A 21,226-nucleotide genomic window follows, 5' to 3' on the forward strand; every position below is an offset into this window, starting at 1 on the left:
TGAAGCTGGGGTAGACAACTTACACTTCAAAAAGGTTAAAACTTATACTACTATTTTTCATTCTTCATTATACAGGTGAAACTCGAAAAAATTAGAATATTGTGCAAAGTTCATTTATTTTAGTAATCCAACTTAAAAGGTGAAACTAACATATGAGATAGACTGATTACATGCAAAGCGAGATATTTCAAGCCTTTATTTGTTATCATTTGGATGATTATGGATTACAGCTTATGAAACCCCAAAGTCACAATCTCAGGTCCCCTTTGCTCAGGGGGTATGGAGTAATTAGCTGACTAGAGTGTGACACTTTGAGCCTAGAATATTGAACCTTTTCACAAAATTCTAACTTTAAGCTGCATTAATGCAATTCCTTTTAATTTGCATTACTGAAATAAATGGACTTTTGCACGATATTCTAATCTTTCGCGTTTCACCTGTAGGTGGTTGTTATGAATACAAAAACCATAAAAGTGTTTACACAGCTAAAGGTTTCGAATACAACTCCTGGATAAAAGTGTAATACAAGACCAATCCAGATTACACAAGGAGTGTGTGTGTTACCTTTACGTAAATGTTTCTTATTCCTAGTACAAAGAATAGTCAGAAACTTGACTTCATCTGTCCCCCATTTCTTCTCACCAGCTTCATACAGGTCCTAAAACAAGACGAGGAGAGAATTAAGTAGAAATTCGGAACATGGTGAAGAACTAAATATTTAAAATTAGTATATTATAAAAGTTGCTGAACTATATCTATACACTATGCAATAATGAAGATGTAGTTATTGAAATTACTTTGATAAGCAATTTAGACTACACTTTATACCTGAGATTACATATATGATCTATCTCCAGTGTGATTAACATAGGCAATCAATATCTGATCCCTGGGGGATCTTGGTACCCCTCCAATAGTTGAATAGATGGCCTGAGGTTGATCAAAGCATAGCACTGTACGTACACTAGTCTGGTCTTGTAGCTCCTACTATCTTAGGCCTCGTTCACATCTCAGTTTTGGAAATCAGTCTGCCGGTTCCAGCACAAATGCTGGCTGTTGGCTGGACAAAAAAAAACGTTCCATGCAGTCTGCTCTGTGCTGAAACAGTTTGCCGGATCTTAAAATGGAGATGTGAACAAGGCCTTCATATAAAAACATAAAATGTGTCGGCAGATAAGAACCATTTGGCCCATCTAGTCTGCCCAATATACTGAATACTATGAATAGCCCCTGGCCCTATCTTATATGAAGGATGGCCTTATGCCTATCCCATGCATGCTTAAACTCCTTCACTGTATTTGCAGCTACCACTTCTGCAGGAAGGCTATTCCATGCATCCACTACTCTCTCTGTAAAGGAATACTTCCTGATATTAGTTTTAAACCTTTGCCCCTCTAATTTAAAACTATGTCCTCTTGTAGCAGTTTTTCTCCTTTTAAATATTCTCTCCTCTTTTACCTTGTTGATTCCCTTTATGTATTTAAAAGTTTCTATCATATCCCCTCTGTCTCGTCTTTCTTCCAAGCTATACATGTTAAGGTCCTTTAATTTTTCTTGGTAAGTTTTATCCTGCAATCCATGTACTAGTTTAGTAGCTCTTCTCTGAACTCTCTCCAAAGTATCAATATCCTTCTGGAGATATGGTCTCCAGTACTGCGCACAATATTACAAATGAGGTCTCACTAGTGCTCTGTAGAGCGGCATGAGCACCTCCCTCTTTCTACTGGTAATTCCTCTCCCTATACACCCAAGCATTCTGCTAGCATTTCCTGCTGCTCTATGATATGGTCTGCCTACCTTTAAGTCTTCTGAAATAATGACCCCTAAATCCCTTTCCTCAGATACTGAGGTTAGGACTGTATCACTGATTTTATATTCTGCTCTTGGGTTTTTACGCCCCAGGTGCATCATCTTGCACTTATCAACATAAAATTTTAGTTGCCAGATTTTTGACCATTCCTCTAGTTTTCCTAAATCCTTTTCCATTTGGTGTATCCCTACAGGAACACCAACCCTGTTACAAATCTTTGTGTCATCAGCAAGAATACACACCTTACCATCGAGGCCTTCTGCAATTTTGCTGATAAAGATATTAAACAATATGGGTCCCAGAACAGATCCCTGAGGTACCCCACTGGTAACAAGACCTTGGTCTGAATATACTCCATTGACTACAACCCTCTGTTGTCTGTCCCTCAGCCACTGCCTAATCCATTCAACAATATGGGAGTCCAAGCACAAAGACTGCAGATTATTGATAAGCCTTCTGTGTGGGACAGTATCAAAAGCCTTACTAAAGTCTAGATAAGCGATGTCTACTGCACCTCCACCATCTATTATTTTAGTCACCCAATCAAAAAAAAAATCTATAAAAGATTAGTTTGACATGATCTCCCTGAAGTAAACCCATGCTGTTTTTCATCTTTCCATCCATGGGATTTTAGATGTTCCACAATCTTCTCCTTAAGTATGGTTTCCATTAAAGTTCCTCACTATTGAGGTCAGGCTTACTGGCCTATAGTTGCCCGATTCCTCCCTACTACCTTTCTTGTGAATGGGCACAACATTTGCTAATTTGCAATCTTCTGGGACGACTCATGTTACCAGTGATTGGTTAAATAAATCTGTTAATGGTTTTGCTAGTTCACCGCTAAGCTCTTTTAATAGCTTTGGGTGTATCCCATCAGGCCCCTGTGACTTATTTGTATTAATTTCAGACAGCTGACTTAGAACCTCTTCCTCTGTAAAGACACATGCATCAATAGATTTATTAGTCTTCCTTCCTAACTGAGGTCCTTTTCCTTCATTTTCCTTTGTAAAAACTGAACAGAAGTATTCATTGAGGCAGTCACCTAGTTCTTTATCTTCTTCCATATACCTTCCTTCTTTTGTTTTTAATTTGGTAATTCCTGGTTTTAATTCCTTTTTTCATTTATGTATCTGAAGAATGTCTTATCGCCTTTTTTCACTGACTGAGCCAATTTCTCTTCTGCCTGTGCTCTAGAAGCTCTTATAACTTGCTTGGCCTCTCTCTGCCTAATCTTAAAAATTTCCCTGTCATCCTTGTTTTTTTTAAATAATTACTAAATGCTATCTTTTTGTTTTTAATTATTTTGGCCACTTCTGAGTACCACAGTGGTCTCTTCCTTTTTTTTGCTTTTACTGACAAGCCTAATGCAATTATCTGTTGCCTTCAATAGTGCCACTTTTAAGTAGTCCCATTTCTCCTGGACTCCATTGAAACTGTTCCAATCTGATAGGGACTCGTATACCACTAATGTAATTTTAGAAAAGTCAGTTTTTCTAAAATCTAAAACTTTTGTTTTTGTGTTGTGTGACTCAGTCACTGTACTGGTGATCACTAGATCCCAAGCTTTCCCCTACAGTAATATCAGATACCAAATTCCTATTTGTGAATACTAAATCTAAAATGGCCTCCTTCCGGGTTGGCTCCTCAACTACTTGCTGTAGAGATAATCCCAGTAGGGAATTTAGAATATCTGTACTCCTGGCAGAACTAGCTATATTGGTTTTCCAGTTTACATCAGGAAGATTAAAGTCTCCCATAATGATAACTTCCCCCTTCAATGTCATTTTAGCCATTTCCTCAACTAGTAGATCATCTAATTCTTTGACTTGGCTAGGTGGTCTATATAAATCACACCTACACGAGTTACCTTATGATTATCAAACTGCAAGGCAACCCAAACTGACTCTAAATTGGTCTCGCTAACTTGTATCAAATTAGATTTTATGCTATCTTTCACATATCCATCAAGTGAATGGGACTGAGCTGTAGTACCAGGGGCAGCCACAACCATAAGAACGGCGCTCTGCCTGAGTACACAATGAAGGCAGCCCCTACATTCAGCTGTTAGGTGGAGGTGCCAAAAGAATAGTGATATTCCACTAATATTACCATTAAAGGGGTTAACCAACCCCTATAATGCCCCACATAATGCTCTGTCACCTCATACAGGTTATACTTTCTCGGTCCACTGCACCCGAGTCACTCCTGATGCCCGACGCTACATTTCCCCGGTGCGCAGATCAAAACATCTGGCGACGGAGGGTGGGGGGGGAACAGCCAATAGCAGGCTGCGACAGGAACTAGCCTCCCTAGTGTCACCCGTGTTGCTAGGGAGGCTCGTCCCCATCGTGGACTGCTATTGGCTGTCCCCGTTGCCGGATGTTTTGATCCATGCGCTGGGGACATGCAGTGGTGGCGGTGCGGCATCAGGAGCGACGCGGGTGCAGGGGATCGGGGCAAGTATAACGTGTATGAGGTACCCAGGCATTTTGGGTGGCATTATAGGGGTTGGATAATCCCTTTAAAGAAAAAATCCTCTAATGGCCATGAAGAGGGAAAAAAAAACTATATAATACACACATATAGAGAGAGATATCTACTCCATCTACAAGGATACGCATTACACCCATTTGTCACTATTTCCTAAGCGGAATCACAGAAAAACTAAATTGATAAATATTTAATAGCGGATGTTATCACACATTCAGCTTATTATCTGCCATTACATCTACCAACCACAGCCGCGATAGAAGCCTCTGAAAATATTATATCTCTTCCTAAAGAAAATTAAAATGAATCCAGCAAAAAAGGCTGCTGTGACTATGGGGAAGAAAATTCGTATTACTATCCCACTGAATACTCCACCTGAGGAGTTAAAAGAGGCACAAGTACAAAGCACGACTGAAATGGAGGCAGCATCTTCACTGAGGAGGATGTAAAATTGTTAATTGAATTCCTTGCAATGGAGAAGACTCAGCATGTGCCTGTAAAGGGATGTCATGGGGCGAATAAGCACAGTAGAAAAACAATGGAGAAAAATACAGCAGCGAGAAACAAAGGAAAGTGTCAAAAACTGAAGGTTTTATTTTTGTGTGCAGAACAAAAAAGACTGAGTCCTGCTGTCTTCACAAACACTTCAAATGTCTCACACACCTTCACAGGCGGCTCGGAATCATCTATGTGAATCCGGCAATTTATTTCAGACTCTGCCGTTCTGACACAGAGAACATCGCTAGGGGAATGTTATTAAAGGTTAAAGCAGGCATTTTGGTCTGGATCTAAACTAGTTATGTTGAGTGACTTTGTAAAGACTTGCTTTTCTGATGCTTCTGAGCTCAGATTCAATGGAGCATTACAAATATTGCCTGCTGTTTCCTAAGGGTCCTTTTATACGGACCGATGATCTGGCAGATTATCAGGGATGAGCGTTTGTATAAATGCTTATTCCCAATAATCCACTGGTGTAAAAGGTGTCGGGATGAATGAGCAAACACGCGATCATCGAGTGATCGTGTTGTTCTGCCAGCAACAAAAATCATGGTTCCTATGCATTAGATTGTGCTGTCTAAAAAATGATCTGCTGCCCAGGAGCAATTATTTTTTATGGGGACAAGCAATCACGGATCGCTGGTCTCCATATAGCAGAAGTGATTGCTGCATGTAAATGCAGCAATCACATCCACTGGCAATCAGGCAATTGTTGGGAAAGTTTCGTTGGTTTCATTGGCTGAAAGATCAGTCCGTGGAAAAGGGTCCTTAGTCACCGATGTCAAAGCCTTGCTGCTTGGGTGTCTGTGCAGATTACTGTCAGCTGCATTGGATTGTGGGTGATGTGGCGTGTACACCATGTACAGTACAGCAGGTTTACTCTCAGAATATAGTGTGATGGAAGAACAGTTTCCATGGCTCCTAATGGATAGAATAGCTTCTTCTGGACCAATGATACAATAAGTAGTAGTTGAACTAGATGAACTTGCATCATTTTTCAACCATGTATTCTAACCCAAAAAAAAAAAAAAAGCATAAGCTTCGTGGATCCCAATAAATCCAATGCCATCTGTTTTGCTTCTTTCTTTCATTAGCTCAAAATGGATCGGACAAGGATGGGTCAAGATCATAAGTTTCGATATAGATAAAAGTAGAGACTTTCTGAAGTCAACTGATAGCATTCACTGATCACTACAGATCCAGCTGCTGAAACCCCCGGGAATCAACTTTCATCATGGTGGAAAGATACTAGTATTATACAGCGTCCACTTAAATCAACGCAATGCCCAAAAGAGGAAGGTGTGGAAAGCACCTGTCAAGATCAAACGACATAGAACAGTGATCGTATATACACACACACACGTACCTTTGCGTCCTGCTTAGCAAGTGAATCATCAACCTTGTCACTTTGGTCTCGGCCACCCTGTGGAGTAATAGTATCAATATATTATAATTATATAATAATTGCATTTCCTAAGGTCTCTCTCTTTTTACAGGTTGTCTTCAAGGAGTGCGCTGGTAAGGTCTAATGGAACAGACCCGTCCACAGATGGGCCTCTAAGGTTAGCTAGCATCAAAAATAGGACATGCTAAATATCAAAACTATGCCATAAATACAGCTGTACAAATGTATGCATTAGCAATCATTGGTATCCATGAATATACTGTATGTATTATGTAGACTTATCAGTCATAACATTAAAACAGTATTTAATATTGTGTACACAGCTGCCCTGAATGTCCTGACACCTTTCCATCATAGTCAGCAGTAACTTTTTCAGCAATGTGTGCTACAAAAGCTCCTCTGTGGGATAGGATGGAAAAGCCTTTGTTCCCCACTAAAATCCATAGGTCTTGGGTGCCCATGATCCTGTTGCTGTCCTTCCTTAAAACACTTTTGGTAGATACTAACCACTGCATACCCAAAATATGCCCTTTTAAAGATGTTCTGACCCAGTAGTCTAGTCATTACAATTTGACCCTTTGTCGAAGTCACTCAGATCCTTATGCTTGCCCATTATTCTGGCTTCATACAAGATGAAATAAACATTTGTGCTCAAAAGATTTTCCAGGCTCCAGATGTTGATGACCTTTATTTGAGTGGGAGCTGAACTGCAGAAACCCAACAAGACCACTACACTTTGAATGGAGTTTTGTTTCTGGCTCCATTTAGATTGGTACTTCTGACATTGGAGGCTGCAGGGAACATCTGATCCATGGCGATGCGGGTGTTGGCCGCCCACCAATTGGATACTGATGACTATTTTACTGACATTTCAACAGTTAAAGGGGTTTTCAATACTTTTTCTGTATAGTATCTAATTCATATGATAATCTGTGCAAGAAATTGCAGTCATCTGCTCTGATTTATCCCTTCCCAGCAGGCGAAGAGATATCCTTTGTTTCAGGTTATTTTCAATAAGATGAACCCTAGATCACCCCATTTGTGAGGACAGCTCATTTGCTTCCCATCTTTATTAAATGGTCATCCATTTCATCTACTTGTGTAGTTTACTGTGGTGTAAGGTGTGTGTTTACCATGAATGCCTGATGGAAAGAAGTTAAAATAGCTGCATGGATAAACCAGGGATAAGGAACAATGTAATTATAGAATTATGTGCATTAGGTGGTATTACATCTGCCATTATAGCACATCAGAGTGGAGGAGGAGGAGAGCATTCTGCAATACCTTTAAGGCTAGGTCTACACAACGACAATAAGTCGCGCGACAGATAGGGCGCAACATTTGTCGCGCAACATTTTGTTGCACTAATGTCGCGCGACAATTTTTATAATGGCAGTCTATGGTCTCGCACTGCAACATGCAACATGCTGCGACTGCGATGCAACAGTCGCAGAAAAATCCAACTCGATAAATTTTCTGCGACTGTTGCGTCGCAGTCGCAGCATGTTGCATGTTGCAGTGCGAGACCATAGACTGCCATTATAAAAATTGTCGCGCGACATTAGTGCAACAAAATGTCGCGCGACAAATGTCGTCGTGTAGACCTAGCCTAATACTTTCCTTCAGGTTTTACTAATAGTTAACTGCTGTGCGGACTCAGTGGGTCAAAAAAACATCTGTGTGCAGATTTCTGCTGCATATTTCCGAGGGAAATGGCTCAAACCTCCTTAAACAGCAGATTAGCTCCTCTAGAAGGTGCCCACAGACCTTCGAAGAATATTCAGATGACAGCTATCTCTCCCCACTCCCTCATACACGCGCAGTTCAGCTGGGTATGTATGTGTGGTCAGTAGGAAGAGGGGGCAAGTCTAAACTAAAACTAGATTAGGTGATAATAATGAAAGGTCCAGATCCTTTTTCCCATGACATCTTTTGGAGGAGAGTTGGGAGCTTCTCCCTACACATTGGATTGTTGGCTGGTCTGCAAAAAACAGGGGACTGAGCTGAAAGTAACCCAATGTGTATGAGGGGGCTTAGAGTGTACCTACACTTAAAATAATAATAATAATTCTGAAATCATAGCTACATATCAAAAGGTTTTGATTGACGGGGTTCTGAGTGCCAAGACTCTGACCGATTACTAGAACAAGGAGAGAGAGAAGAGCTCACTGCAGGAGTCAGTACCGAGACAGGCTTATGGGTTTCCTTTTGAACCCATCTCCTGCAGCAAAGAAACAACGCTTTATGCAAGCGCTTATCTCTCCTCATTCTAGCAACTGGTGGGGGTCTCAAGACTTAGATGCCCACCAATCAGAACCTATATGTGTAGCCACACTTTAAGTGATCACAACATATCAAGATCTCTGCTGTGGATTCTGAGCCATAGAAGCCATTAAAAAAGAATAATACATCTATGTATTGCTGAGTGATACCTTGAAAAACCTGACTGGTCGCTCAGCTCTATATTCTAGGGAAGTTTTGTGGACAATAAAGAATAGGTCTACTGCTGCGTAATATGAGGAATATCTATATCAATGACATCTTTGTGTCTATATCATCCTAATGCAGGTTGAAGGGATAGCGCTCGTGACTGATAAAGACTTACAGCAGCTAGAGATACCAGCACTCTCTGGAACATGGAAGATGTGTCAGAACAAATGTCGTCCTCCAGGGACTTGCCGTATTCTGCAAGAGATAAAGGAATGGAACATATGATAAAGAAGAGACTTCTAAAAACCGGGTGGAAATACCGACTGTGCACCTTTTCATTTTTGTTATACTATTTAAATGGGGTTTTTCAACATGCCTCATATTTTTTCTAGGTATTCATATCCTAGCGTTATCCAGAAGAAATTGGAGAAACATAACAATGTGATTAGCTGTTTACAGAAGTGGTGGCACTCATCCGAGGCCCAGTAACGTCACATCAATTGGCCACATGGCCTATGTCCAGCTCAGTCCCATTCAAGTGAATGAGGCATAGTTGCAATACCAAGCACAGCCAGAATACAATGTACGGTGCTGTTCTTGATATACTATAAAGGAGCCACAGCACTGGTAAACTCTTAGCTTGGATTACCATTACTTTCTAGAATGAATTTAGCAATGAATTTTCAGTTTCCTTACTCAGTCTATAAGTGATGTTGATGTTTCGGATCTCTTCTGTTGAGCGTGAAGCCAGGATTTCAATGAGACAACCTTCATCTGTCCCTGCTCCCTACCAAAAAATGTATACAGTATATATTTTAACAATGTTTTAGTAATATCCTGAATCCGAAACACATTATTAGACAATGTAATAGGAACAAAGACAAAAACAATGGCAGTACCGGATCATTACATGCTAGACACCAATAACAGCCACTAAAACCAATTGATTATAATGGGGTCCATCAGGTTTATTTTTATTGTTTTTACTTGGTTATATAACGCTAACATATTCGGCAGTTATTTACAGATATTGTCATCAATTGCTTTCTCCAGTAGAGCTTACAATCTAAATTCCCCATCAGTATGTCTTTGGACTGTGAGAGGAAACCCACGCAAAACACGAGGAGAACATACAAACTCCATACAAATATGCTTGGGTAAATTCAAGCCTAGGACCCCAATGTTTCAAGACACCAGTGCTGACCACTGAGCCAACATGCTGCCCATCAATGCCTTAGGCTAGGTTCAAGGAACAGAAAGACAGAAACAATGGCGGTTCCAGATCTGTAATACACCAACAACGCCTGATGGAATCCATTGACTAAAATGGGGTCCATCAGGTTTCCATCAATAGTCATGCATGCACAGATCTGAACTTAAAGCGGCTCTGTTAACAGGACCAACCTTATTAAACCAGGCATACTGGCTGGAAGGGCTCATCATGCTGATTAAAACTATACCTTTCTTTTGTCTGTATGCTAAACAGCTGCAGAAATATCTGCATGGTTATTCATATGCAAATGAGGTTCAAGCACCAGGAGGCGGGGCTGAATCCTTTGAGCATTGCTTTGTAACACCCCCTGTGTGCCGCACACTTCCCCCTCCCCTTGATTAACAGGTCTAGACATCAGCATGCTGAGGGCAGCTGTGTGCTAGCATGTAAATATCATATACACTATGTACTATAGCTTCACCACACTGAGATCTGCCCAGAAAGCAGATACATATTACTGCTTTATTCACATGCACAATACATCATTAGAAAGACACCAGTAATATGTGTCATCTTAGGAGCATAACAAAAACATGTATCGCTATGTGGTAATGCTATATCTTGTAGTTAAAGAGGACCTTTCATGTGTTTTACTTATCGGAAATAAATACCTCTACTTGCGGGGTACTTGCTGATGCTGCCACCGGGTTCTTTTTTCTTTAAAACATCGCTCGTACGCTGCGCTGTGGCCCCTTGTATTTTTTGCGCTCAGTATGTAAATGCAGAGCATCATAGCAATGAGGAGGAGACTGAGTCTTTCTCTGTGGGCGTCTCCTTCTCCCTGGCTGTGCCGCGATCCATTGCGGAGAGCATCACAGCCAGGGAGAAAAAACCTCCCTGGCTGTGACGCTCTGCGCTGCGATTGGACAGCGCTACAGCCAGGGAGAAGGAGGCGCCCACAGAGAAAGACTCTGTGCGTGGGAATACAGCAGCAATATGTATATTAGCTATCTGAGCATATTTCATTGTGGTGAATAGTGAACACAGTGTAAATGATATCTAGATACCAGGAGACTGCTCTGCCCTCAGCATGCTGATGTCTTCCCCCTGTCAATCAAGCAGAGGGGGGAGTGTACGGAGCAGAGGGGGTGTTACAAAGCCATGCTCAAAGGATTCAGCCCCGCCTCCTGGTACTCGAACTTCTCATTTGCATATGAATAAAAACACATGTTTCTCTGCAGCTGTTTAGCATACAGACAAAAGAAAGGTAAAGTGTTAGGCTGCGTTCACACGGGCGAGATTTCCGCGCGGGTGCAATGCGGTAGGTGAACGCATTGCACACGCACTGAATCCGGACCCATTCATTTCAATGGGGCTGTTCAGATGAGCGATGATTTTCATGCATCACTTGTGCGTTGTGTGAAAATCGCAGCATGCTCTATATTCTGCGTTTTTCACGCAACGCAGGCCCCATAGAAGTGAATGGGGTTGCGTGAAAATCGCAAGCATCCGCAAGCAAGTGCGGATGCGGTGCGATTTTCACGCATGGTTGCTAGGTGACAGTCTATTCACTGTATTATTTTCCCTTATAACATGATTATAAGGGAAAATAATAGCATTCTGAATACAAAATGCTTAGTAAAATAGCACTGGAGGGGTTAAAAAAAAAAATTGACAAATTAACTCACCTTCTCCTCTTGATCGCGTAGTTCCCAGTCTCTTCTGATGAGCTGTGGGCTAAAGGACCTTTGGTGACGTCAGATCACATGCTCCAATCACATGGTCCATCACCGTGGTGATGGACCATGTGATCTGACGTCACCACAGGTCCTAGCCTGTAGTTAATCATTAAAGAAGTAAAGAAGAGACCGGGAACTACGCGGAGGAGGCGAGTTAATTTTTTTTTAACCCTCAATTGATCACCTACTATGCATTCTGTATTCAGAATGCTATTATTTTCCCTTATAACCATGTTATAAGGGAAAATAATACAATCTACACTACAACTAACCCAAACCTGAACTTCAGTGAAAAAGTTCGGGTCTGGGTACCACAGTCGGTTTTTTATCACACGCGTGCAAAAAACATTGCACCCGCGTGATAAAAACTGAACATCGGAACGCAATCGCAGTCAAAACGGACTGCAATTGCATTCTTACTCGCGCGGGTTTACCGCAATGCACCGGGACGCATCCGGACCTAATCCGGACACGCTCGTGTGAACCCAGCCTTAATCAGCATGATGAGCCCTACCAGACAAAATGCCTGGTTCAATAGGGTTGATCCTGGTGACAGAGCTGCTTTAACCTTAAAGGGAACCTGTCACCTGGATTTTGGGTATAGAGCTGAGGACATGGGTTGCTAGATGGCCGCTAGCACATCCACAATACCCAGTCCCCATAGCTCTGTGTGCTTTTATTGTGTCAAAAAAACCAATTTGATACATATGCAAATTAACCTGAGATGAGTCCTGTCCCTGACTCATCTCACGTACAGTACTCACCTCAGGTTAATTTGCATATGCATCAAATCGGTTTTTTTCACAAAAGCACACAGAGCTATGGGGACTGGGTATTGCGATGTGCTAGCGGCCATCTAGCAACCCATGTCCTCAGCTCTATACACAAAATCCCGGTGACAGGTTCCCTTTAACTATATAGTACCATGATACGGCTGTTATACTGATCATGTACATATTTGTTACCTTCATTGCTTTCTTCAATTCCAGCACATCATACAGTGTTATTGGGTTCAGCAGGCCCAGGATCACTTTTTCAAAGTTTCCGGTGAGCTCAGATTTTAAATCATCCTCTAAATCCTATAAAGAAAAAAAAAAATTGTAACACAAAAAATCCAAAACAAACTGTATATAAAATTACTATGAATTGGTGTCTTCACAACAGATTTTTATTTTTTGAGCAACAATAGTATGGGGAGTTAACCCGTCATAATCAGCTTTTGGTTTTGCGGTCATGTTCCTTTTCTTCTATAATAAGTATGCCCCTGCCGGAATATCTACAAGTTAATTTGCTTGGGGTTTCTGTATCATTTTCTTTTCTGGTTCTTCCTTGTGTAGTAGATTGAAAGTGTAGTACAGGAAGGTCTGCTGTTGGGGGGAGGGGAGTCCCGGCAAAATGGTTTATTAGGGTTGAACTACTCTAAAAAAGGTGACCATTTACCCCAAACCTTGTTCAGCCAACAGCTATTCGCCCTCTTTCTTCATACACACTTGTCTGAGCATGCATGTTCTCAATGAGACTGGTGGTGCCAGTCTTCAATGAGAGCAAAGGATCTGCCATGTTTGAATCCATCTTTCTCCTTAGGCTTCATTCACATTTCCATTTGGAGATCAGGCAGGCTGTTCCAGCACAGAGCAGCCTGCCGGATCTCACAGATGCATGCAACCGTTTTTTTCCTTGGCTGAAAACCGGCTATGTGTTGGAACAGCCTGCCCGATCTCCAAACAGAGAGGAGAATGAAGCCTTACATGCATGGCCAGCTATAGGGTCAGTTGGGAGTTGCATGTAGGTATGTAAGTACCAACGATCTCATGATATACAATATCACTCCAATAACTATAATGCTTGGTGTTTTTCACTAAAAGAACAGTGGATATAATTTCTATATAAAAAAAATAAAATAAAAAAAAAAAGCATATATTTGGCAATTGTCTGCAAGGATTACACACATACCGTTGGCAATTACTACTGAACTGTAAAAAGCGCATATTGTTTGCAATTGTTATTGAACTGCAAAGATGTACCAAACATTTGTGTGACTAAATTGTTTGCTTTCTTCTATACATTTTTATATAGTTTTGTATTTATTTTACCTACGTTGTATATGTTTTTACCTTCCCTATTTAAATTTATTTTAAATAGACCACCTCTAGGCCTTGGAGAGGTGATTACATATCACTTTGAATTTTCATTTTTTAGCACTGAGGGCACATTTTTACCATTCGGCCTAATAGGTTATCCGTAGTTGAAGGGGTCAGCCACTAGAGATATTTTTTTAAGTATATTTAACAGTTGGTTTATGTTGTTGGTTTCTCATATTGTATATCCATCTGTAATGTATATTATTAATGTCTAGTTTCATATAGGAACATGTCCATTCCTCAAAAATATATATTTTTCGGTAAACATATTCATGATATACCACACTAAAGTTTTACTGGGGAGCACTGGTGGCGCTCCTCCTCACTACATCACGGAGATTCCTCTCCTCTGCTATGTGTAATTTTAGCCATTTGATGATTACAAACAGCTGACTCCGAAGCTTCCTACTTCAAAAATGACAGCGTCAGCAGGCTCCGTTTGAGTCCCCCGTCTCCTGCTGCTCTGCACTTTTTCTGACATTTCTTTCCTCAGGATTATATTTGTAATGTAACAGGAAAGGCTTCAATGAGGGAGGGTGGGTAAGTGGCATAAGATATATTTAGGGAGTACTTGACTTCTATTTAGTCTCATCAGCTCCGTGAGAATTATCAGCTATTAGAAATAATGCAGGAAAACATGTGACGAAGACACGGACACGCCTAAAGTAATTCTTGTCTGGCTTGTAACATGGAATCCGTCTCAGATCAATGGAAAAGAACTGGACATCTGGAGGTGGCAATTTGACAGTCACATTTAGGCCTCATGCACACGAACATATTTTTTCCGTGTCCGTTCAGTTTTTTTTGCAGACCGTATACGGAACCATTTATTTTAATGGGTCCACAAAAAAAAACAGAAGTTACTCCGTGTGCATTCCGTTTCGGTATGTCCGTATTTCCGTTCCGCAAAAAAATAGAACATGTCCTATTATTATCAGCATTACGGACAAGGATAGGACTGTTCTATTAGGGGCCAGCTGTTCTGTTCTGCAAAATAACCTCAACTTCATTTGGAATTTTCTTAAAGGGGTTGTCCAAGTTATGAAAAAAAAAAAATAGATATAGCACTGTAAGGCCTCATGCACATGGCCAATGTTTTAGTCCGCAGTTTTTGCGGCTCGGATGCGGACCCATTCACTTCAATGGGGCCGCAAAAGATGCGGACAGCACTCAGTTGCCCTGCAAAAAAAATATAACATGTCCTATTCTTGTCCATTTTGCGGACAAGAATAGGCATTTCTACAATGGGCCGCCCATTCCGCAAATTGCGGAAGGCACACGGGCGGCTTCCGTTTTTTGCGGATCAGCGGTTTGTGGACCTCAAAAAAAATTGAACGGTCGTGTGCATGTAGACTAAATCTGATGGTCAGCAATATATAAATAAGCTAAGCACGGGAGTGAATACAACTCCTGCCCTGAGTGACATGTCTAACTGCCGGGATACTTAGCAGCATGTTATATTTGTAGAAATATGAGTCCCAGCTGTACAGTGACAGTGCTGATACACACAGGATCTTCCCCCTACCTATACTTGTGCAATGCTCTGCAGAACTCCTCCAGTCTGTGTCTGCAGGATGAAGATCCTGTGGCTCTTCACTGCCTGCAGCTACTCAGGAAACCTCCCGCTCTCTCTGCTGCTGAAGGGGTTAATCTTTCCTGAAGAATACAGTGGGAGGGAGACACAGGGCAGGGAGCAGCAGCTCCCAGTGCAGGGGGGCGTGGCCAGCACAGTGATGGCTCATGTACAGACATATCTGCTCTCTCAGGCTTGTGCATGAAACATCATCAGAGCAGGGAGAGAAGCTGACATCACAGGACATGTGACCCTCTGAAATCTGAGAAAGATGCCACTACAGATAAAGGAAGGGCATGGTAAAGTCCTTACATTTGTCTAGTTAGAAAAACACAAAGAACAAAACAAATAACTCAGACAACCCCTGTAAGACCAGCTATTTATAAGCCTGTGTGCTGGTGTAAGATATGCCAAATAAGGGCCACATCTTCCATGAGGAGACAATGTGGACACAGGAGCCTGTGGGGCAGTAGAACAGCAAAGAAGGTCATGGCAACTCAAACTGGAACTTGCCTGCAACACAGACGGTGGTGGTAAACAGGAGTCAGGTGTGTATTTAGATTATTTTCCTTTTTTTTTAATACGTGGAGGCACGAGGCAGAAGCACTACATGGAGGGGTGGCATTACAGGCTGGAGCACTACATGGGGGGTGACACTACAGGCTAGAGCACTAAATGGGGGGTGGAATGGGCTGGAGCACTACAGGTGGGTTGGCTTTACAGGCTGAATCACTACAGTTGGGGTGGGATTACAGGCTGGAGCACTACAGGTGGGGTAGCATTACAATACAGTTGTCACTACAGGGTGGCATTATACAGGGGACATTTATAAAAATAAATAACCCTTAAATGTTACCGTAACAGTAAAGTCAATGATAACATGGTAGTGTCTAAACTTCATGAACCGTAGGGACCTTGTGATGTCACGTGACATGCTAAAGTCACATGGGTTTAAAGCAGCCACGGGATGTAGCAGAAGGGTAATATCTACATCCCATTCACTGTGGTTGTAAAGATTAGTAATATAATAAATAAATAAATACTAACCCTAATGATAGTGTTTACCGTAAGTCGCATGGTGAGTTTTGGATTGAGGGTTTCAATGTCACGTGACCCTGTGATAGAATAGTTGGTAAATCTCCTGGATGACACCTCTCTGTGCAGGGATGATTAGACAAAGCTATAAGGGGGTGTCATCGCTTCACAGAAAGGGGGTGTGACCTGCCTTAAGTGTATGGCTTGTAAAAATGGGTGTGTATAGCCCAAAAAAAAAAAAAATTTGCTGTCACTCTACCCATGTACACAACCATCTCTCCCAGAAACTCTGCCAGTTATGGTGAAGAATCATATAGGCAAGTTCTTGATGAGTCATGCAATCCCACATGCCTCCTGGCTTAACTGACATCCCCCATCTATTCATCAATAATGTGCAGTGATGCCTCTGGAGCTGTCCTGCAATTTTGTTTCGCAGCCTGTGCGCTATCTTCCCAGCCAAGGCTGCAGGACTACTCCTATTGCTATCTTGTAGTCCAGGTTCACAGCACAAAGTGGGAAGAAGCACATTGAAAGACATTGTTAGGTGGATGCCCCCTTTAAGACAGTTGTCAAAGTGTCTTCCCTATGAACATAGTCCATAAGTAATGCAGAAAAAGGTTGATCTCTGCTACGTCATCTGTGAGCGACGATCTCCTGACTTCTGAGCATTTACAAAAAAAAATTCTTCAACAGTCGCAGGTCTATGGCATAATATGTGTTTTGCCCAGCAGGGTTAGAAAATAATTCCATTTCATTCTGCCAGAGTCTTGGTATTTCTCAAGTGGTTAGTGTAGTTATAGCACCATCTAGCGGTGTTAAGTTGTATTACACTTTGTTTTTCTGTTACAAAGACTACTGCATTGTGGGAGTGAAAAGCATCCTGGGAAAGAAAAGTCTCCAGTGTACAGGACACATAAGCAGAGCTGTCCTCTTGCTTATCTCCTTCCAAAACTCCACCATCCTTGCATAAGCATATCTGGTGAGAGATCTACCTTTGATTCAGGGATATTGTGTTATGCAGAGCTGTTCAGCTAGTCGTAATTGTTACTCAGGGAGTTGTTATTACTATTAGCTAGCCATGTAATCTTATGTACAGACAGCCATTTTACCATGTGCTTCAGTGTAAATGCTATAGTATATGCCATCTATAATGGTAAATGCAATGGACAATATATGGCCTGGGTAGCCTGCGTCACATGAGCTAGTTATAGGTGGAACTCACAGCCTCCTCCCATTGTATGTGTGATTTCACGCTGGAGGTAACTGAGAGCTGCTGGCTGTGTGTCGGACCTTATGCTCCTATCAGTAACTACCCATACGGGATAGGTAGGTTAGCGTTAGGTCCCGTGCCACATTGAGAGACCTTGACGGGGTGCGCAGACATGGCATGTTCTGGATATAAGAATATATTGGCGAAAGTGTCATTTTAATATCAGTGTGATGGTTCTGCCATATATTGTCAATTGCATTTAGCACTGTAGTGCACCATTTTCAGTGATTTTGTATTTCTTATAGCTATATCCGCACATTTGGCTATTCTGTGTAGGATGTTTTTGTGGTACATGTGGTTCGCTGCCGGCATCCTCCATTGTATGCAATTTTGCTGGGGGATTGCTGTTAGCAACGTATCACATGTGCAGAATTTGCTCCCCCGGTTATAAATGCCTTGAGCATTTTCTGCCATTTAAGACCACTTTATTCTGTGATTTTACATGCTATCTATACTTTATACTTGCTATTTGTATTCTTATAGTTTTACCAATCAAACAATCCTGTTTTACCAATAAACAAGTTAGACTACAAAGAACAGTCCTCTTATTTGGAAGACGGGAATGGTTTATGCTAAATGTCAGACTGCACACTGTGTGAATGTGTATGAAGACAGAACAAGATGATTTTTTTTTTCAGTAGACATTTCCCCTCATCACAATTTAACCCTTGCTACATGTGTCAGACCTATACAGCAGCGCTCAGGTTATACCCAGAGGTTACCCCTGCTGGAAAGACCCAGACCTAAGTAAATATAAATGCAAACTCATTAAGACCTAGTCAAATGTCCCTTGAGCTTGATGCGTTGACATTACTGACTCATACCTGACAACCTCGGTCTAGTTCCTCAGCAACTGAACGTCACAATCACCCTCAACTAAATTTAGATTCCAGAACTACGGCTACCAGCTGTGAATAAGCAGTGTGCAGGGGAAACAGGTCATTCGTGCAGGAGTCAAACTCACGAAAAAAGAAAAGAGGAAACATTGTTCTAGTATAGACTAAAAAAAAAAAAAAAAGATCTCAGCTTTATTAAAGAGATATAAAATAGCAGGTTAAAAATTACACACTAATATATATATATATATATATATATATATATATATATATATATATATATATATATATACATACATATACATATATACACACACACACACACACACATACAGGGAGTGCAGAATTATTAGGCAAATGAGTATTTTGACCACATCATCCTCTTTATGCATGTTGTCTTACTCCAAGCTGTATAGGCTCGAAAACGTACTACCAATTAAGCATATTAGGTGATGTGCATCTCTGTAATGAGAAGGGGTGTGGTCTAATGACATCAACACCCTATATTAGGTGTGCATAATTATTAGGCAACTTCCTTTCCTTTGGCAAAATGGGTCAAAAGAAGGACTTGACAGGCTCAGAAAAGTCAAAAATAGTGAGATATCTTGCAGAGGGATGCAGCACTCTTAAAATTGCAAAGCTTCTGAAGCGTGATCATCGTGTGGAAAAACCAAGGCGCAAAATAACTGCCCATGAACTGAGAAAAGTCAAGCGTGCAGCTGCCAAGATGCCACTTGCCACCAGTTTGGCCATATTTCAGAGCTGCAACGTCACTGGAGTGCCCAAAAGCACAAGGTGTGCAATACTCAATGACATGGCCAAGGTAAGAAAGGCTGAAAGACGACCACCACTGAACAAGACACACAAGCTGAAACGTCAAGACTGGGCCAAGAAATATCTCAAGACTGATTTTTCTAAGGTTTTATGGACTGATGAAATGAGAGTGAGTCTTGATGGGCCAGATGGATGGGCCCGTGGCTGGATTGGTAAAGGGCAGAGAGCTCCAGTCCGACTCAGACGCCAGCAAGGTGGAGGTGGAGTACTGGTTTGGGCTGGTATCATCAATGATGAGCTTGTGGGGCCCTTTCGGGTTGAGGATGGAGTCAAGCTCAACTCCCAGTCCTACTGCCAGTTTCTGGAAGACACCTTCAAGCAGTGGTACAGGAAGAAGTCTGCATCCTTCAAGAAACACATGATTTTCATGCAGGACAATGCTCCATCACACGTGTCCAAGTATTCCACAGCGTGGCTGGCAAGAAAGGGTATAAAAGAAGAAAATCTAATGACATGGCCTCCTTGTTCACCTGATCTGAACCCCATTGAGAACCTGTGGTCCATCATCAAATGTGATATTTACAAGGAGGGAAAACAGTACACCTCTCTGAACAGTGTCTGGGAGGCTGTGGTTGCTGCTGCACGCAATGTTGATGGTGAACAGATCAAAACACTGACAGAATCCATGGATGGCAGGCTTTTGAGTGTCCTTGCAAAGAAAGGTGGCTATATTGGTCACTGATTTGTTTTTGTTTTGTTTTTGAATGTCAGAAATGTATATTTGTGAATGTTGAGATGTTATATTGGTTTCACTGGTAAAAATAAATAATTGAAATGGGTATATATATATATATATATATATATATATTTGTTTTTTGTTAAGTTGCCTAATAATTATGCACAGTAATAGTCACCTGCACACACAGATATCCCCCTAAAATAGCTAAAACTAAAAAAACTAAAAACTACTTCCAAAAATATTCAGCTTTGATATTAACATTTTTATTCTATGACCTGTTAGAAATGATGCACATGATGCAAACTGTAGTGAAGGTCATCTTCATACCAGTGACTTTATTTGGGAGTTAGAACCTCCCTTCTGATGCTCAGCTGTGTTATGTGACCAGCACTCTGATCTCCAACTGACACAGGACAGGAAGCCAGTTACTTCTTTATTCATTCCTATGAGACTGACATTGAGGCTACCATAGGAACACATAGAGAAACTGCCATCCTATCCATACATAAGATGCTACGTTATTTCTAGAGCCAGTGTTGGTCACATGACACAGCTGAGGATCAGAAGGGAGGGGGATAACTCGCAGGTACAGACACTGGTAAGAAATTTACCTTCACTACAGTTTACATCATGTATCTTTCTAACAGGTCAGAGAATAAAAATATTATTAAAATCGGACTACTTCTTTAAAAAGAAAAAAGAAAAATGCCATCACATGGCCGTTTTCCATGGTCATGTGAAGTATGATATAATAACATCCCTCATGCAGAAACACACCTGGCCATAATGCTGTCAGTGTTATCCAATACATTCCAGAACTGTAAGGGTTACATAGCATCATAAATAGTGTTGAGCGAGCACCAAAGTGCTTGTGTGCTCGAGTAGAACACTTTGCGATGCTCGGGTGTTGAACCGAGCACAATTGAAGTCAATGGGAGAACCCCAGACTGTAGTGGTCAGAGTTCTGGGCTGTGATGCAGAAGCTGCGAGTTCAAATCCTGTCACAAACTTTTTCAGACATAGAGGCTATTATAGCTGAGTGGTTAAGTGCCATGCCTCTAATGCAAAAGGTTGCGAGTTTGAATCCCGGCAGAAACTTTTCTGAAATACAGGCTAAGGCTACATGCACACGACCGTATGTGTTTTGCAGATCCGCTGTAATAATGCCTATCCTTGTCCGCAAACTAGAAATAAATAGGACATGCACAATTTTTTTAGCGGTGCAACGGAACGGACATACTGATGCGGACAGCACATTGTGTGCTGTCTGAGT

At 41.4% G+C, this 21,226-nt stretch overlaps 1 protein-coding gene across 1 annotated transcript in view; it reads right to left on the reverse strand.

Annotated features, from left to right (window-relative positions):
• The window catches only part of ANXA4 (annexin A4), a 90,761-nt gene that overhangs the window by 12,460 nt on the left and 57,075 nt on the right, over window positions 1–21,226 (reverse strand). Inside the window, exons 5-9 of the mRNA XM_040414435.1 lie at window positions 12,551–12,664; window positions 9,330–9,420; window positions 8,809–8,888; window positions 6,165–6,221; window positions 565–658 (exon numbers count right to left, since the gene is read on the reverse strand). Coding sequence (XP_040270369.1) covers window positions 565–658; window positions 6,165–6,221; window positions 8,809–8,888; window positions 9,330–9,420; window positions 12,551–12,664 — 436 coding nt within the window. The remainder of the gene's footprint in view (window positions 1–564; window positions 659–6,164; window positions 6,222–8,808; window positions 8,889–9,329; window positions 9,421–12,550; window positions 12,665–21,226) is intronic.

This window comes from Bufo bufo, chromosome 1, assembly GCF_905171765.1.
Source record: "Bufo bufo chromosome 1, aBufBuf1.1, whole genome shotgun sequence".
Classification (NCBI taxonomy): domain Eukaryota; kingdom Metazoa; phylum Chordata; class Amphibia; order Anura; family Bufonidae; genus Bufo; species Bufo bufo.